Here is a 24257-nt window from a genome sequence, read left to right as displayed (position 1 = left end):
TTTATGTGATTCCTAGAAACTTTCCTTCCCCTGCTGTAAAGGTATTTTCCCAGACAGCAGATCTGCACTGGTGTCACCTTGAGCTACTTTGATTTACACTCATTTACAGTGACGCTGGCCAAGTTCGGATTTAAGTCCCTCCACATGAAGGCTTCAGATTGAGTTTAACACGGTGTTTCAGATTGATGGGATTAGATTACTCCCAGCAGCTGAGACAGGAGGCGGCGCGGAGGCTTTACGGGGGCTTGCGGGGTCACAGCTGTCCTCTGAGCCCGGGCAAACACGTCCAGCCTCGGTTATTGTTCCATGTGGCCTCGCTCGGTGGGTGGACGCTGGACGGACGGACGGTCCATCCTGCTGCCTGTTGTTCAGCCGCTCCGCCAATGAGCGCCGGGCTGCCGCTCGGTGCCAGTCCAATGAGAGCGGCGGGGTCTGGGCTCGGATCGAGAGTTGGGTTGTTCAATCTGTGAGGACACAACAAGCAGCGGCGGCTCCGAGCACCGGAGGGACGGATGGATGCAGCCGGCGATGGTAACGTTACCCAGCTTTTCTACTAATGTTTCACACCGCAGCCGTACGCCAGTCGCCGGCTCTCTGCGGGCGAATGTTACCGGGGGAGTTTTCGGGACGCTTCGCGACGCAGCTCCGCCAGCGAGCTTTTAGCCGCCGCGCGGCGCCAGTTAACGGTTCGCGACCGACGGCAGCCGCCGGGTTTAACTTCGATTGTCCTCCGCGTTAGCCGAGCGGCTAACGCTAGCCACCGTGGCACCGCCAATGACGGCGCCGTTAGCCGCCCGGTGCCGGGGGAATTGTCCGTGTTCAACTAAAGTGCGTTATTCGGTGTGGTCCGAAGGGGGGTGGGTGGGTGGTGGGGTGAGCAGGACCTCCGTGCAGAACCCCCGGAGCTAACGTGTTAGCGGCGGCGGCTAACTTACTGCTGGCCGCCGAGCTGCCGCGGACCAACAAAGTTGTTGGATGTTTCCCGGAGAGTGGCTCCGTGACTGCTCTTTGTTCTGACTCGACATGGTGGTGGTGGTGGTGGTGGTGGAGCCTAGCATGGCGAGGACAAGCAGCCAGCCTGTCTGAGCCACAACACGGCAGGGCTCCGGAACACCGACACACTCAGCGGGGATGTTTTTATCAAACATCGTGTGTGGATGTTGACACGGTTTACTCGCAGCAGCATCGCCAACATGCCATGATTTGGGCCAAGAAACCAGTTGCGCCGACCTCAGAGTTGAAGCTGTGTTTTCATTCGTTTCTTTTTCTTTTTTTAATAGTGCATAAATGTACACAAAGAGGAAAAGACTGGTGTAACACAGCGCTGTGCTGGTGAGCTACACAATTACACGAATTAAGCGCATAATTGAAATGGACACACAGGCAGTCCTTCATGGGATCATTTCTTCCTCTTAACAGTTTAACGACTGAGGCTGTGATTTTCTCTCAGATCTCCAACATTCGTTCGGTTTAGTCACTGAATTCAAGTTTCAGGTTTAGGCTCCTGTTTTGTTTTACACACGAAGTCAAACTCCTTCATATACACACCAGTACCACATGTTCTGTTGATAGCATGTGTACATTTTCTGCATGTTTTCCATGTTTCCCTGCTTCAGTGTGGCTGATCCAAGGAGCTGCTCATTATCTGGCTTTGTGCTGAATGTGGTGATGACCCATCAGGACATTCAGGTGTGTTAAAGAATGGAGACATGGAAAACATGCAGGGCTGCGGCCCTCCAGGATCTGAGTTTGAGAACTCAAACCAAAGCTGCACAGATTGATTAAATTGACTGTTGATTATCTCATAGTGATTTCAAGCTGTGATTTTTTATTTATTTATTTTTTGAGAGCCTTCTAATTCCTCGTTGAAGCTAAATGTGTAGTTTGACATGATTGGTCTTCTCAAACGCCTTAACTCTTGTTTACAGAACATTGTCTTTTTCGTTTTGTTTGCACCCATCCATATCTATACTGCTTGAGCCTGTGCAGGGGTGCTGAAGCCAATCCCAGTTAAATATGGGCGAGGGCAACTTTTAGGGTCACCAATTAATCTCTCGTGCACCTTTTTGGACTGTGGGAGGAATCCCACACACACAAGTGGAGATTAAGCAAACCACACAGAAAGGCCCAGCCAGTATTTGCTTCCAGACCACCGTGCGGCCCCATTGACATCCACTGAGTCGAGGTTCATCTGAAAAGCCCATTGTTGTTATTACTCGCTTGAGGTCTAATCTTTGTTTTATTTTTCAGACTCTTCCTATTTATGCCGGTGGTGATGAGTTCTCCACATATGTTGTGATGTGTTCTCCCAGACCCGATCAAGAAAACTACTCTTACCGTTAGTATACAGTCCTTGCAAAAAGTGTCACTTTTACCTTCAGCATACAGCTGGTGTGATTAAGAAGCACAGCTTGTGTTTTCCAGGTTTATACCCAGCTGTAGATTTGCTTTGTCAGTGGTGTGCCTTCCTGGTCTGGACCAAAACTCAAGATTCTTTTATTATGAAAAGCAATACTCTATCCTGAAGTGCTTCAAATTGTACACACAGCCACAAATGATTAATTTTGCACAACTGAAATGGCACACAAATCAGTTAGAAATTATTAAAAAAAAATAATAATAAAATTTGAGAAATGAATGCACTGAAACAGCTAAGTTATTCAGCCATTCATTTCTGGACCTGTTTTGGAGCATAGCGAGCCAATAGAATTCATTCATATCTGTCCATCAATCTTCATTCATCATGTGTACTCTGCACAGGTGGCCAGTCCTGAAAGAGACATTTTCAAATAACGTGTTCATCCGGCATGCATATTACTAGATTGTAGGAGGAAACTGCAGCACCCAGAGAACAAACACACTCCTGTACAAGCAGAATATGCAAACTCCACACGGAAAATGAATCTGCGCTGGGGATATTATTGCTATGGTGCAACTGTGCTAATCACTACATCACTCAGTGGCCCTATGATTTTTTTTTTTGTTTGTTTTTTTGGCAATATATAAATGATTCGAAACACCAGCAGGAATTTGTGTGTTCCATACCTAGAACACACGGAGACAATAGTTCTGATGCTCTTACATCGATACTGCATTCACATTTAAATCAATCAATATCTACACACAGAAGGGTTAAAAGGTGAATATGTAATCTAACAAAGTAACAAAACAAGTATTTTCCGGACTTATTCCAAACATGCGTCCACACTGCCTTATTCAAACTCCTTTTCTTGTAACTGTTTTCTCAGAATGAGTTGCTGCTCGGCTACAGGACGTGTGTCCTATCACTGAGGCCACATGTGCATCTGGAGAGATGGATCGTTGTAAGCACGTGGGGCGCCTTCGCCTGGGCCAGGACCATTCTATCCTCAATCCGCAGAAATGGCACTGTGTGGACTGCAGCACGACCGATTCAGTGTGGGCCTGCCTCAAGTGCTCCCACGTGGCCTGTGGACGTTTCATGGAGGAGCACTCACTCAAACACTTTCAGGAGTCACAACACCCACTGGCTATGGAGGTGCGTGAGCTGGATGTCTTCTGCTTTGCCTGTGGAGACTATGTACTCAACGATAACGCAGAAGGAGACCTTAAGCTCCTCAGAGGCGCGCTCTCTACTGTGCGGAGCCCCGGTAGTCGTTCACTGCGCTCCTCAACCGGTGGGGATTGTATCCCCTGGGTCGGGGAAAGTGGATCGCAACCTGCCATGCAGCTGGCCTTACGCCACAGGAGGAAAGCCCTCCTTGGAAAGATGCTTCAGATGTGGATCAGCAAACATCAGGAGCTTCAGAATCAGCGTCAAGAGAAACTCGAGGAAGCGAGAAGGCAAAAGAAAGAAGTGAAAAGGAGACTTATGGAAGAGCTCGGCAATGTTGTTCCCAGAAAGAGTGCTCGGCTTCTTACTCAGGCGCCACGTTCAACCATCACGCTCATTCCTCGCAAATTCCGTGACCCTCCAGAACGCCTACCTCCTCCTCCCATCGCCAAGAAGGCTTCCATCCTTACCATATCCCGCAAAGCTCCTCAGAATGGCAGAGCTGCTAAACCAAGGAGGTACTACTCCACACATGCCGTAACGCGGCGGAGACCCGCTCCAGGAGTCACTGGTCTGCGCAACTTGGGGAACACGTGCTACATGAACTCTATATTACAGGTGCTGAGCCACCTGCAGAAATTCAGGGAGTGTTTTCTCACTTTGGACCTGTGTGAGACTGAGGAGCTGCTGGCCAAGACTAATCACTCCCAGGGGATCAAGGGGGTGACAGGAGGAGTAGTCAGCAGTGGCAACACGGCGCTGTCGGGGTGCCCTCTGGGAAGCATGGGGAAGGCAGGCTGTTGGAATTTGCCCGTGGGCAAAAAAGAAAGTGTGCAGCCCTCCCCGCAGGCTGCAGAGTTGGTCCAACCCAAGGAGCCCCGGTGCTCCACCCGCCAGCAGATGTCTCTGTGCCACGAGTTACACACACTTTTCAGGGTCATGTGGTCAGGCCGGTGGTCTTTGGTATCCCCCTTTGCCATGCTGCACTCGGTGTGGAACCTCATCCCAGCCTTCCGCGGGTATGACCAGCAGGACGCACAGGAGTTCCTGTGTGAGCTGCTGGACAAGGTGCAGCAGGAGCTGGACACGGAGGGATCCAAACGGCGGATCGTCATCCCCATCACAAAGAGGAAACTGTCTAAGCAAGTGCTAAAGGTTCTGAACACCATCTTTCACGGGCAGCTACTCAGCCAGGTGAGATCACCGTCAAAGCATCAGGTAGACATTTGTTTAATGTTGTGTGTCATTGCTAAAACTAACGCTTTTCATGTTCTCTTGCGAACCAGCCCTGCATGAAATGTCTGATTACCACTGTCCACACCTTGTGACGCCTGTCCATAACCTTTTGTAGGAAACGGTTGCTGCTCACTTTTCATTAATGACAGTTATCACCGTCATGCAACTCCAGACAGCCTGAGATAATTGTTTGAAAGACCGCTGTCTCACTGCAGAGTATGACTAATACACCTAAAATAAATCTCAAAGCCATTGAATCAGGCCAACTGGACTTGGTCATATGTCCTTTTATTTATTAAGAGCAAGTCGAGGTCACCTGATTCAATGGCTTTGAGGTGCCGACCACCTGGATAAATGAGAGTTTGCATAAACAGTCAAAAGGAATGTAGCAGAAACTTCATCAGATTCCCAGGAAAGTAAAATGATGGACCATGACCACATTTGCAATCTGCTTCCATACAAAGCTTTTTCTCTGCACATAATTACTACTAGGTAAACAGCTGGATTTTGTGTTTGCTTTTTTGAATTCCTCTCCTGGCCTCTGGAGATTATGTACCGGATAACCTTATTCTTGTGTACTGAAGTGTTTCAAAGAGGAGCTCCAAGCCTGCAGTCAGAATTACTGCCATCCCCAAGTTTTTATCATCCATGATGCACATGTACAAATCTGTCTTAAGGCAGACACAGAGACACTCACATTCATACCTAAGAGCAAATAGCCTGCACCACATGCTTTTTGGACGGTGGGAGGAAAATGGCGTACCCAGAGAAAACTCATGCATAGAATCATACAACCACAGAAAGTCCAAGTCTGGACTCAAACCCACGTATTTCTCACTATGAGGTGAGAATGCAAACTACTACAGCAGCCCACTCCTGAAATTCTTACTTTTCTTCTTTCTTTTTTTTTCCTATTCTGTGTGTGTTTCTTTAGGTGACGTGTCTGTCCTGTAAGCACAAGTCCAACACAGTAGAGCCATTCTGGGATTTGTCTCTGGAGTTTCCAGAGCGATATCACAGCATCGACAAAAGCTCAGGCTCTACGGTTTACCAGCGGAGCTGCACCCTCACCGAGATGCTGTCCAAGTTTACAGAGATGGAGGCTCTTGAAGGCAGCATCTACGCTTGCAACCACTGCAACAGTCAGTACCACCTGTCAGCGACATCAGTCATGATGCCCTAAGGCTGTCCCAATAACACAACTCCTTCAAATGCAGCCTTTGTTTCCACAACATAATCTACTGGCTGTGTTCTTTACACCTTCATATGACCCAAAGTTCAAAGGAACTCAAACGTTTCTGTAAAAAAAAAAAAAAAAAAAGGTATTCTTAGTCCCACCTAGTGTTCACGTCTAGACAATACACCTGAACTAAAGTGATCCTGGATATAGAAGTGTCATTATTGGCGTTACAAAAGACACTGAAGTGTGTGCAGTATTAAGGTTGCATGGAAAAGTATCCTTGCGTTAAAGTGTGATCAGAGGGACAGTTTAAAAAAAAAAAAAAGTGTCCCATTATTTCAGTTACCTTATTACGGTTGCTAGGCGACCGTCGCATATCTTCGTGACACACCTGTCCAGTCAGGAGTTTCCTGTAAAGCGTCTTATTTTGTTAGTTCCACCCTCTCAGCGTGTGCTTGAAGGATGCTCTCTCTAAAATAACACAGCTTCGAAAACATGTTGTAAAGGAAAGCCGTAAATGACTGACGCACCTTTTGATCTAATTTTGGACGAAATTACAGTCTCCTTGTTCCTTCTGTTTCAGAAAGAAGACGGAAATCATCCCACAAACCTTTAGTTCTGTCAGAAGCATGTAAGCAGCTTCTGATCTACCGTTTACCTCAGGTTCTACGGCTGCACCTCAAACGCTTCAGGCAAGTTTCTCATCACGTTTCACTTTTAATCAGACACTCGGACCACGGCACGAGGCTTGTGGTTTTCTCATCTCCCGGTGTGTTTTGGAGACGTGATCGCAGCACTCGAGTACAGAGACGTACTATTTCCACCGTGTGAATGTTCGTCGCACTAACTATTCCCCGTTGTGCGGCAGATGGTCGGGGAGGAACCACAGAGAGAAAATCGGCGTCCATGTGGCCTTTGACCAGGTGCTGAACATCAAGCCGTACTGCTGCACAGGCTCAGGTCACTCTGTCCACAGAGGGGGCTACACCTACGATCTCTCTGCTGTAGTTATGCATCATGGCAAAGGCTTCGGCTCAGGGCACTACACCGCATACTGCTACAACACAGAGGGAGGTGAGTCGCAAGGCGCCACTTATTTCACACCAGCGTTGTAATGTGTGCACGTCGCGTTTGGGTTTGATCGTCTTTGTTTGTGTCCTCCCCAGGTTTCTGGGTCCACTGTAATGACTCTGAGATGAAGGTTTGCAGCGTGGAAGAAGTGTGCAACACTCAGGCCTATATTCTCTTCTATACCCAGAGGTCTGCCTAGGTACCTCTCGCTGTGACCACGTTGACCTGTACTCGGCAACTTTAGGGCTGCATTTATGAAAGCCTTCTCTCGGTGTTTTCCCAGATGTCATTAAGCGATCACTTTGACACGATTTGCTAAAAAAAGATGGCAATGAGGGCAGTGGGACGGCAATGTCATGAGTCAAGGTGAACATTTTTTCGCACCATAATCCAGATGAGATCGGATCACGACAGGGTTTGCCTTTGGTTAAAGGGAAACATGGATAGTTAACAGAACGATTTGGATTTTGTTTGATTTGAACTAAAAAAAAAAAAAAAAAGAGCGAGAGAATCTAAACCTTTTCATAAATGAGGCCACGGGTTTCTCAGCCTGTGGGACCAGCAAATTTGGTTTATGGCCTGAAGACTGTGGGTGCAGGTCCGGTTCTGTCCTGCTGAACACCACGTTTGTGTGTCCGTGTTTTTGAACAACAATCAGGCTGGTGTCTGTCGAACCTGGAAACAACCAGGCGCTCTGCTGAGGCGGCATTTCACATCGCAAGGCAACACGGATTCTGGAGTAAGAACATTTAGTGGCACTAAGTCAGTAATGTGCATTTCATATGTAACTGTCCATTCGGTCCTCGTGCACATCGACGTGGAGGTGCACAAGGAACTTTGCGACGGGACTGAAGTCCACAATCCGTGTTACCTCCTGTTCAGCTTTTTGATAATTGTGGAAATGTCAGTTCTGAAATCTAAATACTCATCCCTGTGTCATTTGTACTCCATGATGTCCTCTGCTCAGATTACCGCTGTGACTGGATACTGTGTCTTAGGCTCAAGGCTCTCAGTGAACATGAATAGTTTTTAGTTTTATTTTGTAGCCATTCTGTTTCAGTTCTGAGAAAGGGCAGCAAAGCGTCCATGTTTCAGACGCCAGTGGCGATGAGTGTTGGTAAGCCGCACCTTTCGGGAGAGTGGTTCACTACTGGTCCTATGTTTGACTCCTGTCTTTGGAACGGCAGCTCCTCCTGTGGTCAGAACGGTCTGAGACACTGTACCTCCGTTTCACCTGCTGGAGATGAGAAATGAGCGAAAACTGCAGACAGACCGAGATACTGAAGAATGTGTATTTGGGGAGACTTGCGTTACCCATTTTGAGTTAAGCACCTGAAAGCAATATATTGTACATCTTGCATCTTGACAGGAAATTAAATCAGGAATTCTTCTGCTTGTTGTACAATGGTGTTTTTTTTCTACTCTGCTGTTTCTATCAAGGTCTTTAGGATTTCTAGGTAAGCAAGAAAAACTGTTGTGTTTGATACGAGTCAAATGCAAAATACATTTGTGAACTCTGTGAAAGTTGGAACAATCTGATGACAATGAATGTCTTACTTTTTAGTGGTCAGATGTGGCCATGCCACTGGATCGGATTACCCCTGAGTTCTGTCTTGTACTGTAAGAAAACCTGTCATACATGTAATGGTCTCATGGGTTCTGCCTGACAGTAATTATTAAAAAAAAGACAAAACCTATTTCAAATGGTGTTTGTGTTATTATTTGACCGCGAAATCAGTTGATTTAAAACTCTGAGGCTGAAGACTTCACCCGATCAACGGCCATATTGATTTTCTGGAAAGAAATAAGGCATTTTCTCTATTAACATTTAGTTATTATATTGACTATGGGGTTAATGTTCTAATATGTCAGATAAGATGGATTCTTTTTAGATTTATTCCTAAATTTAGCGTCCTGATTGAAGCAGACACGATAAAGTAAAACTGAACTAATCCACGGGATTAGAAGAAGGATACACGTCATATCTGACAACCTGCTATTAAGTCTGCCTCTCTAATGCGTCTTCAAAGAGTTAAAGCCCAGAGCAAATGTAATCTGGTCCAAACAAAGAAACTACTTATAGGAGGGAATTAAATGTAAATAATCTCTAAAGATTATTTTTCTTCTTACCAGTGAAGTGATCCCACATCCTTCTTTTATATTTTCACCAACTTTACCCTGAGCAGGATCTAAGCAGTATGGAAGATGAGTGAATGGATGATTCAAGTCTCTTTGGATGTAGTTTTTTGTTGTATGTTCTGTGTGCATGTGGACTTTCTTTGAATACTCCAATTTCCTACCACAGTCCAAAAACTCTCTCTGTGTTTGTCCTCTGATGTATTTGCTACTTGTTACAGGGTGAACAAGCCTGAAACATGGATAGATAAACTTATTATAAGAACAATTGTATACGGAGACTTGCTGCCTCCACCCCACAATGCTGCAGCGGTCCCATACAGTGATCTCTATGGGACGTCTAGTATCTAACATGTACACTTTAGAAGCCAAATATATAAACTTATTTAAGGAAAAGAATCAATTCAAATGCGTGAGAAGTAGTAAATACTGATTTATGTTCTTTAACAAGATATCTTATTCTTTTTATTGGATAAACACAAATTAAAAACAACTTATTCTATGAACAAAAACATGCCTTATGGGAATATTTGACCTTTGGTTTAATCATAATCAATGTTCACCTATACATTATTGAGTTATATGTCTGAAGTCTTCAAGGATTGTTAGTGTTTTTTTCTATACTTCAGAAAATATGAATAGAAATGCTTTACGGTTGCTCCATTTGCATTTCAACAGAAATAGATTGTCAGCTAGTGTTTTTCTCTTTCGGGTGTTTAAAGTTTTACTTGCAGAAAATCCATCAAAAGATGCTGAATATGACAATAAGAAATACAAAAGTATTGCCTGGCTCTGTTTGGTTTATTATCTTAATATTTTATTGTGATAAACTCTTGGCCAACTGTTAATATAATAAGATAACCCTTATAAATCATTTATAACCTTATTATCATACCTTCAGCATAGGACTTTATTTAGCCCACGGCTCATTTAAATGACTCTCGAGACAAAATCGTCTCATTAGACGGTTCAATCTATCGTGTAGAAATTGAGTCTTTAAATTAAATCCATTGGCACCAAAGTCCATACTGTCGTGGTGAATCGGTGAAAAGATGCTCGCTGAACGCTGCACAAGTCACACAGCCTGGAAAATGACTCGGCTTTGCCAACACATGTTTTTCGAGAAACGCCGCTGAGACCAAACATGGCCGTGCGTGACCCCGTCCACTGAAACAACTTGTCTTAATGCCTTTTGAAGGTTTTTCCGACACGAACGTCAGTGAAGATGTAATCAAGGTCAACCTAAAATATGAAATCATTTATTTCTCCACATTTTTTTCTCTTTTTAATCAAACAGCAATATTAACTTCCTGCAAACTGGATATAAACCTTGACATGCCAGGTAATTTGACACTGTGGATAGTAGCAGTTCTACAATAGTGAGTATGAAAGAGCGTTTGTGGAAAGAGAAACATTTTTACATTGTTGGATCAAGATGGTGTTAGCAGGTTCACCCCCCCCCCCCCCAACTGTTCATTTATTTGTAACAAAAAGTGCAAAAGTAAAAACGTTGTCTAAAAGCCTCAACACGAGAATGGGATGCGACTCAAACCGGGAGTGACACTGAGCTGAGATACAACATATCTGCACTGTGTTCCTGACAACAAAATGGCAGTTTACTGATTCTTTTTGTCATTAATGAAACGTTAACCCATGCCAGCTAAATGCATCTCAGTGCACATATGAGAACATGCACGAGCACATAACATTCATGAAAAAAAAAAAAAAAAAACTTTGTTCCTTTCAAATATACTATAGCTTCAACATGAAGATTACAGCAAACGTGGTCGGCATTTCCAGCCGTCAGTTGTTCCTCTAGTCTTTGTAATTCATGTATCATAAATACTTAGAAAAAGACCATCCGAAGATTTCTTGCAAGAAACTCAGTTTTTTTGGTGACAACAATGTCAGTGATGATTGATCGCCAGCATATCTGTGGGAGATGAGATGATGTCTGCTGTTGCTTGGCAAGGAGAGGATTTCTGTTCTCTTGCTCTGTGAATACCTTCCACCTCCCCGTGAGCCAGGCCACGTCGACTCCTCCAACAAAAAGTGCCATGTTTTGTCTTTAAGAGCTCCACGATACAACTCAAAGGGAACAAGTGCAGCGCTTCTGCTTCACCTTCAGTCTCCAGGTCCTTTATTTGTGGTGAATGAGCTGACCTGGCTTGTTCCCTCCGGTGTGAATCACCTGTACTTTAGCTGGGCAGCAGCCACGGCTCCACAAAGTCCCACTGCTTCCACAGGACGAAGAGCAGCAAGGTCAGCAGGACGGTGGCGGCCACCCGGGCTCGGGTCTTCATCAGCGGAGTGATGAAGTTGGCCAGCGTGGAAACGAAGACCAGCAGCACGGCCATGAGGGCCAGGATGACGTTGATGAGCTTCCCCAGCAGAGCCCGAGCGTTGGCGTTCTCCACCCCCTCCAACTGGACCACTTGCTGCTGCTGTTGCTGCAACTCCAGCTTTGTGATGCGCGTCAGGCAGGACTCAACGGCCTCCTGCATGCACACAACAAGATATACCAAATAAAAACATATCATAAAGTAGATTTTCTTTTTTTTTTTTTTACTCAACTTTTCTCCTGTTTACAATCATAACTCTATTCTTAGTGCACGTGGCACCAAGCAGCCTTGAATAAGATCAATCATGTTCCATTGTGTGAAACATCAACAGTCTCATAGTAACTCACATCTCAGTACGGATGTAAGAAGAAAGCCGGGCAGCCCTCTTCTTTTTTACCTCAAAGCAAGTCCATCAACATACTTACATACAATCTGCTGATGAGAGGTACAGTCGGGGCATTATAGAAGATGTTGGGTACATAATAATTGGAAGATGCCTTTATAACTTGTTATTTGCACTCTTTCTCATTGATTTATTAACGAACTTATAGTGTCGTGAATTTGAAAAGCTGTGTGGCTGTTGGACGGTTTGATTTGAAAATAACATCAGCGTTTTCCTCTATCATAACTAATAACAATACTGTAGGATCTGGTGTCATAAACCTTTTGTTTGTCATTACCTTCACTGCAAAGATCCCACTAACATTATGTAGAAGTAATTATCTATTGCAAAGTAAGCGTGTCACTGTGTAACACAAAGCTTGGCATAACACCTGTTCTTAAAATAAAAGGATTTATGAGCTGATGACTACAAGAAGTAGTAGCAGCAAAGCAAATAGATTTAAACTACCAATATGCAGACTGCAGCAAACAGCTCTCATAAGAGTAAGTTAATGTATATTTAAGGTTGAAAATACATCACAGTCACTGTGAAGAAACAAAAAACCGCCAGAGTTACAGAGACAGCAGCTCTGTGACGGTTGGAATCTTCATGGAAACTTCAGTATTTGTTCCCGTGTTACTAAATTCACAACAAATAATGAGTTGCTGTCTTGCTACTGCTAAAAGTACTTGTGAATCCCAAAGGAGGTGTTAGTTTGGAGAAATGAACAGACCTTTTAAAGCTGTGAAAATCTTCCACTACTACCCTGCCAGTATTTTCACCTGAATGTCTCGGGCTCTTTCGTACGACTGGTAGGCGACTTTCTCCTCCATGCTGGCGAGCTCCTGCTTCAGGTTGGTCATCTCATTCTGGTGCAGCTCTGTTAGGTCGTTCAGCTGCTCCTCAAGTCGCTCATATCTGAAAATGGCAGCGCAACAAGCACACAATGGCCAGAAGAAGGCTGCTTTAGTGTTGTTGAAGTGTTGTCTCGGTACTTAAAACCCACGCTATCGTAATATCCTGTACCATCTAAAACACATGCTTTAAGTGAATCGCCTGGGTCCGACTCTCCAGACAGAGAAGTAATAAAGCTGTGTGGCTGTGACCTCTACCTGTATCGCTCCTCCTGCAGGCACTGCGTCATGTAGGAGTAGTCGCTCTGCAGCTGGCCCTTCATGTCCTCGATAGCATCCTCCATGTGTGCCTGGCTGGCCTTGATCTCCTGCAGGCCCTCCAGTAGAGAGTCCCATGAGCTGTGCATGTGGTGGTGATGATGGTGGTGCCCATCCAGTCTGGGGCTCCCCATTGTGGTCCCTAACATGCCCCCTCCTCCCCCCGCCCCACCAGAATTGCTGCCGGCCCCTGAGGCCGAAGAGGCGGTGGAGCACTCGTCGTCACTGCCGTACTTTGGGCTGGAGACCAGAGTGGCGCTTCCACTCAGGGCACGAGGTGTGGGGGTGTCTTCAGAGTGTCCCCCGACTCCGTCCTCAAGCGTGTCTTTTAGGTGAGCAATGTTATCAGCGCTGCCAAACTTGTTTCTGATAAGACTGGCAAACTCTCTTGGCTTGGAGACCACGGCTGTGTGAGTAAGGGCGGTTACTCCACCTTTGACTCCTTCAACTACTCCTCCTCCAAAACCACTTATCCCAGCACGGACATTAGCACCTACGTCCTTTAGTCCTTGTTGCATGTCCCGCAGGACATCCTTCGGTTGGCGGGCTGGCCCATTCTGTACAGAAGGAAGAGAAGGAGAACAGTGATCCAGTCTAAGGGACAAATATTCTCTGAAGACAGAGGGAAGTGGGCCCTGCAGAGAATTAGGTGAGACACAGGATGATGCATTGGTTTGATGATGCATTCAAGTACTGAGAGAGTCATCTGTCTATTTTTGGACACAACTGTTCCCACATAGATAACGCACTTGTGCAAGTCACTCATGAGATAATTGCCGAAAGCAGCTCCACACACACGTTCACTTACCTGCTCGATCTCTTTTAGCTTCTTGTGGTAGTGCTCTAGTTTCTTGTGTAAGTGTGCGATAGTCTGTGCGGACTTTTGGTTCTTCTTCTCGAACACCTGCTTGATCCTGGATGCCTGCTGTTTGTCTGCGTTGTGGGCTAACTTCAGGTATTCCGCGACGTTGTCGTCACGGGCCTCCTGCTCCACGCGAATCTGCTCGGTGACCTTCAGGATCTTCTGCTGCAGGTGGTCCAGAGCGGCACGCGTTCGCTGTGGTTCCCCGGCCCCTGAACCCTCTGCTCCCAGGACCCCCGACGACGTTGCACCTGCTCCATCTGTGCTGATGTTGCTGTCTGAGCCTCCATGACTGGTAGTGGAGGGTAGGCCTAGAGTTGCCACCTCGCTCTTGTCCAGCTGATGGGAAAAGAGAGAGTGAATCAGTTCATTTGAATTAGATACTCGCTGTTATACTGAACATATTGACATGCACATCCGCATATGTTAACTGAGCTGCTCCTAGATTATCTAACCCACGTGTTTCAATTCAAGCAGCTTCTTAGACTGAAGGGACACTTTGGCAAAAAGTCATCTGAGGCTCGATGACAACAAGACAATTTGGTTTTGTTTTTAATCAGTAATTTGAGAAGGTCTCGGTGTCAGTTGGAATCACAATTGAGGTTTTCTTGTAATAAATTCAAACACCCAATAGTAGTAAATGATGTAAAACAATCTCAACGGCACCACTTGAATTCTGGGAAATAACATGCCCGGATCATTTTAACAGATGTTAAAGTAAAAGTATGAACAATGAGCAAATAAATGAATCTTCAGAGGAAGTATTTAGAATTAGCTACTTTCTAGCTCCGGTGCTTGTGCTTATAATTGATTTTGAAGAGAGATCACAGACCACAAAGAAAGGCCATCATGCATTAATTAGATGATATATAATCACACTGCTTCCTTCCCAGCACAGCCTCAGAAACTCAGCTCACACACAACTAACTGTAAAACATGACGGACATGATGATTTAACACAATCACAGCAAGTGCAGCTAAACAATTACATTAATGGCCGTAAAATGTACAGGTTCTTTGTAAATCCCTGGTTTCTGACTCGGGTCTTGGTTTAAACATATGTCTGGCCTCTCCTCCATGAAAATACAATATTAAGAGGGCGTAATCCTTTTCAACAATGGGTCTGACAGGTCAGTGATCCATGAGGGGATTCCCTAGTTAGTATGATTTCTACATGTGCAGAGGGGCAGATGGTGGGATCGTTAACCACTGTCTGCCTGACGTCAAAACACTGTGATCAGACTCCACCAACATGAGGCTTCAGGCAGACACATGACACCAAACATCTTATAGTGCCGCTCTAATTTCTCCAGGCGGGACGAGGATTTATTCGGAGTTTATTTGCGTGACAGTGTGAAACGAGCACAGGCTAGCCTTGCTATTACAAGTCAACCGAAGCGACGCACAGCAGGCAGTCACTTTTTCCAAAGTAGGTTACAATCCCATTGTAACTAAGGGAAGAAGGAAAAAAAAAGAAAGACAACTGCAGTCCCCAGAGATTAATCACTTCCTGATCCTGTTAGAAAATGTGCAGCGCATTTGTAGCAGATTAACGTTTGGATATAGGAGGAGTTCGGGGATGCAGTTTCAAGCATCACATATTGACGAATACTGACACACAAACACAACACAGAGCAGCACACAGCAATGGCTGCACTGATACTCGGCGCTAACGGTGTGTTATTAAAGGCAGGCAGGGGGATATTGTGGATGAAGTCAGGCTCCTGAAGGTCAGGATGGAAGCAGGGCTGCGATGAGGATGGAGATGGCAGATGTCTGTGGCATGAAAACAAGAGGACGGGGGTATGCCTGAGCCGCGTTCGCATGGCATGAGACACACTGACTGTGACATGAGCGACGGCTGATGGATGTCAACAAGCGTGGATGCGAACACATGAGGATGAGACACAAGCAGCACAGCGATAAATTAAATCAGAAACGTTACCATACTGCTTTAATCCAATTTTTGCAGTGCCATTGCAAGTCTGTGTTCGAGGCCCATCCTCCTCCTCCTCCTCCTCCTCCTCCTCCTCCGCCTCCTCCACCTCCTCCTCCTCCCTCCTCCTTTCCCCCTATGCTCACTAAGGAGGGGGCCCCCTCATCAAATGTCTTCTCCCTCAGCCGCAGCCTGGCTGACTATCTGACTCCGGATCCTAATGCTCCATTGTTAATGCCATAGATATCTGCATCCTCCCACTCCCTCTCTCTCTCTCTCCCTCTCCCTCTCTGACGCTCTGATCTATTTCCCTCTGCCTCTCTCCTTTGTGTCATATGTACCCTCCGCCTTCCCCTGCCTCACTACTCCATCTCTCCCTGCTCCCTCTCTCTCTGCATCTCCCTCCCTCCCTCAGTGTGCATGCAAATGCTAGCAGTCCTGCCCTATAATGGATGTGGGAGCTCAGGGACAGATGATGGAGGGGGAATGGGCAGGGGGATGGGAGAGCTTAGCGCAGGCGTGCAGGTGCCCCTGTGCTGCTGAGGCCAGAGGAGGGAGGCGGGAGAGTCAGAGGGAGGGAGGGAGAGTCAGAGGGAGGGAGGGAGGGAGGGAGGGAGGGAGGGAGAGGCAGAGGGAGGGAGAGTCAGAGGGAGGGAGGGAGGGAGAGGCAGAGGGAGGGAGAGGCAGAGGGAGGGAGGGCACTCTCGAGGCCCCACATCCCCCAAACCCTGAAATGCAAACACATACACCCAGCGTGCGCTGATGTGGGACCGGTACTGATGTGCTGCCAAAGCACACAGTGTCTCCGAGCACTCGCTCTTAATTTGCCTTCGTCACAAAGGATTTGAAAAAGTGCAGAGTCAGGACAACAAAAGCCTTTTTGAGAGACTAAATGCTGCTTGAATAACATCACGCTCTTCTGTGCCGCGTGTGTGTGCGTGTGTGTGTGTGTGTGTGTGTGTGTGTGTGTGTGTGTGTGTGCGTGTGTGTGTGTGCGTGTGTGTGTGCGTGTGTGTGTGTGTGTGTGTGTGTGTGTGAGTGTAGGGATGCCCAGTGATGAAAACAAGCTTTCTCATCACTCTTCCAAACAAACCTGGAGTAACTTTCAAAGAGGAAGTGAAACCTCAGCAGAAAAAGGAAAATCCAGGCTCACACGTCTAAGTGGATGGGTGGAGGAAGAATTCAGAGCGTCCACATAATTAAAAGTACCAGAAAAGCACGCACAGATAAAGCAACCGTTCACAATTAGGTAAAGATTTCTTTGTGCGCTGGCTGATCCCGACTGATGCATGAATGTGCTACGATTAGCATTGAACTGCTGTCGGTGGTGGAGCTCGTGTTTATTTATTTATTTTTATTATAGGCTGTTGTGACGCAAATGCATTAGAAGGTTTAAATTGGTAGGTCTTTGTACGGGAAGAGTCTGCAGCTCATTGTTTTTATTTGTAATCCAGAAAAAAAAGTCCCATTCATAGTTGGTTATACAAACATAAATAAAAACAGAAGTGGACTAAAGTTCTATAAATTGCTATTCACTGTCTATTGGACTATGACACACTCCCCTGGCCTGGGTCAAGCCATATCTCTTTGGTCGGCCTCTGACAGATAAAATGTTCAATGTCCCAGCCGTCTCCCCCAAGGCTCCGTCCTGGGTCCCATCGTCTTCACTTTCTTGCTGTGTGGATGACTCAGCTCTGCTTTGCCACCTAAAATGTGTTATAAGGACCCACAGTTTGCACCTTAATATGGATGAAAAGCTTCAGTGAATAGCATTAATGAAAGACCGGGTTTATCACATGCCCGAGAATAAGAATAACAGCATAATGAGACAAGACAATAACGACAACCAGCAGCAAATTGTTTCATATCTTTTTTTATTTGAAATTGGATTCCTAGAAATAATTAACAAAAATTAAGATTTACACGAGGCATATCGTCTCACAATAAATAAGGATAGATCTTTTCATTTGCAGCTTTTAGCATAACACAAAACGTAGGGGCCTGTGCACAAGCGTCTCGGAGCAGAAGTGCATTCGTTGTTTGGGGTAATTGCTTCGTGTTGTTTTTCCAGCGGTGAACATTTCAAAGCAGTCAGTTTGAGAAGGATTATCATCGCCTGTGACCTCGTTTGACACCAGATTACCCATAGCAGCAAGATTTGCCAACGTAGACATAAGTACGTGTCATGACTAAACATACTTGCTGATTTTGAGGCAGATAATAGCACGCTGCTTGTTAACCTGCACTGTACTTCCAAATAGAAGGAAATAAAGCAAACAGCTTTTAGCTTACTAATGCTACATGTTTTTCTTTCTTTTCTCTGAGAACACGTTATGGAGATCGTCCTTTACCCCCCCCCCCTCCATCAGATTTATGTGCAATACTGCAGTCTTTTCAATGATTGATCTACTAAATGGTTTATTAAACTCTATAGATAAATCTCTGATATATATCTGTGTCTCTACATATAAGTGCTCCAAAGCACGGTGCGACAATCTTGTCCTACATTATCTGGTGCTGGTCACATGTTCAATTCTGGAGAGGGCATCTGTGTAGATGGTGCTCGGAAGAATACTTAACATACAGTAGATGTAGAAAAAAAAAGAAGAAAAGAAAAGATGGTTGGTACAGGACAAAACGATGGCACTTCTGTCGCTCAGATCTAAGCAAAGCAACTGCATGTTCAAGATGTCAGATCTCTTCAAGCATTCTCCTATTACTATATACATGATGGTAGATAAAGCATGATTGTACAACTGGATATATAAAGTATAATACACTTAGGAGAGTTAAAAAAAAAAAAAAAAGCCTCCCAGCCCTTGTAATACATGTAAAAAAAAACAAACAGAACAAAACATTGAAAAAACACAATAGTGGAACAAAGATGCCAAAGAGCTTCTTCCATTTCTCTACCAATTTCCGTTATTCGGCACTCGTTAACAGTGTGACTTCAGGTTCAAGTGTGTCCAGTTATGTGTTCAGCTGCCGTGTCTCTGCACTGCAGGGCAGCGACTGTGTTTTCAGCCCTGTCAGATGTACAGTAGGAAATGTCAGGCAACACTTTGGCAACGCCTCGATCCAAATGAGTATAAAATCCACTGATTCAAGAGATTACTGTTAATCTTCTCTGCTCAAATGTCCCCTTCTTACCACTGGGAAAAACGCCAGCCCCTCTCAAAGTGAGTACAGTACCCTAATTAACCGTATGGTGATGACATGTCGTGTCCCTTCTGTTGTCAGATGATTCGCCGGGTAAGCGAGCGCCCGAGCGAGTGTTTGTGGCGAGTCCGTGCAGAACACTGGATTCCTGAGATAGGTCCTGGTACTGTGGTTATCAGGGAATATTGGCACTCCTGCAGGGTATCACTCGCCGGATTTGAGCGGCATCCAAACCACTCTTCTTTTAGTCTGATAGAAATCTGTAGGGATGAAGAACAGGGAATTTAGCACCATGGAATTAAACATGATCTGCCAAGTCTCCTCACCAACCACAAGTTTGATGTAAATACCTGTAATGTTTGTCTGTTTCCTCTTCAGTCCTGTGTTTTCATTCTTCTCGGGTGTTTTCTCCATGTTCTCCAGGTTGAATGCACGCCTCTGTGGTGTAGCAGGAATGTTCTCCTTCTCGCTCTGTGACGACCCCACCCTTCCTCCTTTCGGTGTGTCTGACTTCTTCGATGCTCTCTGACGGCCCACCTGTCCCAGACCGAGCCTGCACGATCTGTAGAGCCGGGGCACCTTGGTGCCTGGGACGCCCTCCCATTGGAAGTCGCTGCTCGCAAGGGGCTTGTCCGACTTGAAGTCGAAGCCCCAGCGCTGCGAGGCCTCCTCCAGGTCTTTACGCAGGGCGGCCCGGTACTCCGCCTGCAGCTGCTCTCTGTCCACCGGACCGAACAGGCTTCGTCGAGCCAGGCCATTCCCCAAGGCACTCAGGATCCGCTTGTTGGTCGCCATTTCTTTACACTGATGGAAACACACATTAAGACCTCTGGTTAGATAAAGAGATACACTAGCATCAGTGATGCTCATCATCCGGTTTGTGACACTGACATAAACTTTAAATACCATCTAAAAACCCCATCATAACAACTTTTCATTTATTGACGAATTCTGGCAGATTGAACTTTTTCCATAAATGAAATATGTGCAATAAAGTCTCCCAGGTGATTACAAAGAAATAGCTTAAACGCAACACTAGCCTTCTCTTGAACACACACACAAAGCAGAATATAATCTGTAAGCCATCAATTTCAAGTTTGTAATATTTTATATAAGAATAGGCTTACCATTGTAGTACCCAGTTTAAAGCTCCTCAGACTACAGACTGACTGCTGACCACTGTGAGGAGACTTATAAAGCAGCCAGTGACTCACTGAGCCCTCCTGCGTGAATCAGTGGTAGTGGGAACATGCCCGGACATAATCGCAGGCAGACATGTGAGGACAAGTCCTCAAGTCTAGATCAGACCGGTGCAGAGGCGGACAGTCACCACCAGGTGGCAGTGTAACACCCTCCACGGGCACCCAAAACAGCTGACCAGTTCACCAAGAGACCATCAAACAAGAAGAGGAATGCACTTTTCTTGTGTTTCTACTTGTTTGCACTGCGGCTTTGTCTGTACATCAACTCAAGGGTCAAAACAAACACTTGACTTGGAGGTGCTTCAGGAAGGAATCAGCTGTGTCCCAGGAGAATAATCAGCCATTACAGCCATCCGGGAAGGGCTGGGCAGAATTCCCAGGATTTCCAGTTTGTGGAACAATCACGAGAAAAACCTCCCCAGCCTTCCCTAATTATACAGCCACAGCAGGACAGGGTGTGGGGTGTGTGTGTGTGTGTGTGTGTGTGTGTGTGTGTGTGTGTGTGTGTGTGTGTGTGTGTGTGTGTGTGTGTGTGTGTGTGTGTGTGTGTGGGTGTGTGTGTGTGTGTGTGTGTGCAGTTGAGTGTGTGTGGGGCAGATGAATAACGTTTGCTCAGTACTTTTTCATCTTATAAGAAGCTGCTCTTATTTAACTATCAGAATGAAGTAGAGGGACAAACAGAGAGGAACTGTGGTTTAGAGCAAGGCTGGAAGTGCAAACTAATCTGTACAGACATCACACCTATCAAAATGTTTGTTGCTCGTTTGTAATAAATTCAAATTTCTCATAAAGCGTGAGTAGATTAACATCTGACAGTCCGAAATCTCAACAAACAGCAGTTTAACAATTCAGTTAAAGAATTAGCTGAAGACAATAAAAACAAATTGATTTCTACTAATGGTCGAATAGATGGAAAATAGATAGATCTTATAATCTTTAAGAACAATATTTTTAATTGAATGAATGAATACATGTCTTTCAAAATTCAATAGAGGCAAATGGAGCTCTTCATTACCAGCTATAATAAAAACATTTAGTTTACTGGATTAGGTCTTGGGGCTTCTGATGTTATTTGGTTAATAATGATGGGAATAAATTAAGATTTCGTCTGGTGGAATGTGAGACTGGTTAGTCTTAAATTTGAGAGTCTCCTCTTCTCACCCTCCCACTGTTACAGGACCTGTAGTTCAAGGGTCAGATGATCTTTCTTTAATGGGAGAAATCTGATCAAATTAGGCCGAATGAAGGAAAACTGAACATATTGTGAATGAAGTGGCTGTTGAACCCCAACATGACCCCTCTCCACCCTAATTTTTTTTTTTTCTTGCTCCTGTGCCTCCTCCCTCCTCTCAGGATAGGCCGCAGCAGGGCAGGGAGGAGCGATTCAAGACTGTGGCGGGAGAAAAGAGACACGCACGAGGAGCCGGCTCTGCGGGACCCGGCCCACTTTACTACAGAGCTCCACGTGAAACCCGAGCTCGTGTCAAGTCAAACTGCGCTGTCACTGCTCTGCAGACACACAGACACACAGACACAGAGACACACTAACACACTCACGCGCGCGCGCGCGCGCACACACGTACACACACACACACACACACACACACACACACACACACACACACACACACACACACACACACACACACACACACACACACACACACACACACACATATATAATTTTACTTACATTTCGGTCCAGTTCAGCTGAAGTTCCCTCAGGTACACAGATGTGGGATCAACAGTTGGTTTATCCCTCTAGCGTTTCAAGACAAGTTTCACAAGCAGAAGTGAAACACAAATACCAATCAAAGATTCTGGTGTTATTCAGTCGAACTCCGGGAACTGATTTAAAACAAACAAACTAGCTGAAGAGGCAAGCAACGAGCGCTCCCTGGTCGTTTCTCCAAGTCTCCTCTCAGACGTGCTCTCAGCTCGCGGGCCTGAAGTTTTATGAACTCCCGTGGGCGGGGCTACGCTCGTCCCGTGCAGGGGCGGGGCTTGGAGTCACACACAGTGAACTTCTCACGGTCAACTCATGAGCACACGTGAAGGTTTGGCTCTGGGAGGAAATTCCAGCGCTCCTTCTCAGTGCGCATGCCAGAGAAATTGTGGAAAGGCCCACGAGCCGCAACCCGGAAATCTCACCCTCTCTTCCTCCTCCTCCTCCTCCTCCTCCTCCTCCTCACCCTCCCTCCTTCTCTCCACTCTCCTCCTCACTGACCTCACTCTCTTTATCACATTTTTTCATTTCTTTCAGATCAGTTGAAGGTAACATAGATCTGGGCAGCACACACACACACACACACATACTCACACTTGCAGTGCAGGTACGCCGATGTTCACATTTAATTATGTTTCTAAAATGTGCAATTTGAAGTCTTTGTCACCATTTTTGTCTTGGTGCTCATGTGGAATAAAGTCTGTTGCTTCTCATAGCATAGGACGTCTGCGATCCTCATGTAGCTACGATGTGACTGTTTCACACCCCTAATGTAGGCCATAATAAACAGCTAAAATATAAAATATAAAATGGATATATCGTGCATATAAATGCAAACCATCCAGCCACCAGAGCAATGGACAGTGCACAAAACAGATTGCAGGCATGATGGAATGTGAGATGAGTGTCGAGGCTGAGGTGTGACAGATTGAAAGCAGCAGGCGTGAGACTGAAGATTTACAAGACAGGACTGCATTGGTGGAGTGTGGTTTGGAGACAGTGACACTGTCTAAAGGTTGTCGAGATGAAGATGCGATTTTATTTTGGCAAGATGGACAGAAACAGAAATGAGCTGATGAGGTTGAGCATGAAACTCGAGATGTCAGGTTGAGATGGTTTGGAGAGGAGAGATAATGGAGGACATTCAGGAGGACCAGAACTGAGCAGCATCATCTCGTCTGAAAAAATGACTTGGGTCATTAGTTATGGGAGGTGAGATGAGAATTAACAACAGTATCAAAAGGTAAATAGACACAGAGGCCAGGATGCATTCGTTCTCAGAGTGTCTTATAATGGTATTGGATTATTGCTGATGCTTTAATGAGATCTCACTGATACAACTTCAGTCTGATCATGTCTGAAGGAGCAAATGCTGGTTATTATGATTCAATTATATAGAATTTCCAGAATAATCCTGGAATTCTCACTGCACAGTATCAGCATGTCCAACAAAGGCAGCTGTTGTTCCGGCAGGTTATCACCACAATAGAGCCGCAGCACTCCTGAATGTTTGCCGTTGCTGATAATAGTTTATACTCCCTGTTGTTCTCACCACATGACCTCTGTTAAAGCATTTAACCTGAGCAGAGGGCCTTTGTTACCTGATAAAATGTATTAAGTTAACCATATAATAATGAGTTTTCAGATTAAGACCTTTTAAGTTACGCGTCTGACACCAGCTTAACCAGCTGCAAGTGTCTGCGATGCTATTCTATCGTCCTCAATATAATGTTCCACCCACTCTTTTTGTTGTTGAGGGTACAATCTGCTTATTTGAGGAACGAGTCAGCCATGAGACAGGTTTTCCAGTCCCATCCCACTGCCCTTCAGCCCAGTTCTCAGACGTCCATAACAAGAGTCCCAACTGTAGGGTGTCGTATATAAAGGCCTGACTGAGCTCATACCACAGTGAGTCCTTTGTTAAGTAGGTGACAGACAGGAAAACAAGAGAAACACACACATTACACAGCAGTCCGTCCACAAAGGGTTGATCAACTGTGCACAGCGAGTGCAGATATGGAGTGGAGTTAATGAGCGATAAGCAAATGTACACAATGACTGTGTGCAGCTGGGGAGTGAGCAGCAGCTGTGTGCTTCAGCCGGGACCTCAACATCCGAGCAGCTGAGCGGGCACTTTACTATCAGCTGCGCGGTGCAGAAGGTGTGTGCTGAACCTCATCGTTTGGTCTCCCTCATTATGGGCTTCAAACTTGTTCGGGCTTTTGTTCTGCACCCGCTGCAAAATGCAAAACACCCAAATGAAGTGCACAGACTTTGCACAGTCACTTGGTTAATTATTAAATGAGTGAATGTTGATTCTT

The 24257-nt window shown here is 45.6% G+C and overlaps 3 protein-coding genes across 11 annotated transcripts; 1 reads left to right on the top strand and 2 right to left on the bottom strand.

Annotated features, from left to right (window-relative positions):
• Positions 1-66: 66 nt before the first annotated feature.
• On the top strand, positions 67-8697 carry usp49 (ubiquitin specific peptidase 49). Of its 8 annotated transcripts, none has more exons than XM_080461658.1 (9): positions 441-531; positions 1281-1332; positions 1617-1689; positions 2251-2338; positions 3249-4726; positions 5703-5910; positions 6532-6640; positions 6817-7022; positions 7115-8697. In XM_080461658.1, the coding sequence occupies exons 5-9, from the start codon at positions 3314-3316 to the stop codon at positions 7216-7218; spliced, it is 2040 nt and encodes a 679-aa protein (XP_080317784.1). In that variant the 5' UTR covers positions 441-531; positions 1281-1332; positions 1617-1689; positions 2251-2338; positions 3249-3313; the 3' UTR covers positions 7219-8697. The 8 variants fall into 8 exon arrangements, with proteins under 8 accessions (XP_080317782.1, XP_080317781.1, XP_080317785.1 ...); XM_080461661.1 differs by lacking the exon at positions 441-531 and adding an exon at positions 716-840; XM_080461655.1 differs by lacking the exon at positions 1617-1689 and having other exon boundaries at positions 161-531.
• A 1723-nt stretch (positions 8698-10420) lies between these two features.
• tmcc2 (transmembrane and coiled-coil domain family 2) lies at positions 10421-16149 on the bottom strand. The gene is made up of 5 exons (XM_080461812.1): positions 15859-16149; positions 13860-14252; positions 12992-13608; positions 12662-12797; positions 10421-11653 (listed from the first exon to the last, which is right to left on the bottom strand). Exons 1-5 carry the CDS (start codon positions 15859-15861, stop codon positions 11354-11356), a joined length of 1449 nt encoding a protein of 482 aa, XP_080317938.1. The 5' UTR covers positions 15862-16149; the 3' UTR covers positions 10421-11353.
• A 1580-nt stretch (positions 16150-17729) lies between these two features.
• cdkn1a (cyclin dependent kinase inhibitor 1A) lies at positions 17730-22139 on the bottom strand. 2 transcript variants are annotated; one of them, XM_080462476.1, is made up of 3 exons: positions 21904-22139; positions 19359-19812; positions 17730-19268 (listed from the first exon to the last, which is right to left on the bottom strand). In XM_080462476.1, exons 2-3 carry the CDS (start codon positions 19801-19803, stop codon positions 19213-19215), a joined length of 501 nt encoding a protein of 166 aa, XP_080318602.1. In that variant the 5' UTR covers positions 19804-19812; positions 21904-22139; the 3' UTR covers positions 17730-19212. The 2 variants fall into 2 exon arrangements, with proteins under 2 accessions (XP_080318602.1, XP_080318601.1); XM_080462475.1 differs by lacking the exon at positions 21904-22139 and adding an exon at positions 20136-20173.
• Between the last annotated feature and the right edge of the window lie 2118 nt (positions 22140-24257).

The sequence above is a fragment of the Lipophrys pholis genome (genome assembly GCF_963383615.2).
Source record: "Lipophrys pholis genome assembly, chromosome: 4".
Taxonomy (NCBI): Eukaryota; Metazoa; Chordata; class Actinopteri; order Blenniiformes; family Blenniidae; genus Lipophrys; species Lipophrys pholis.
The sequence above is the reverse complement of the archived record's forward strand: the minus strand, read 5'-3'. Positions and strand labels throughout refer to the sequence as shown.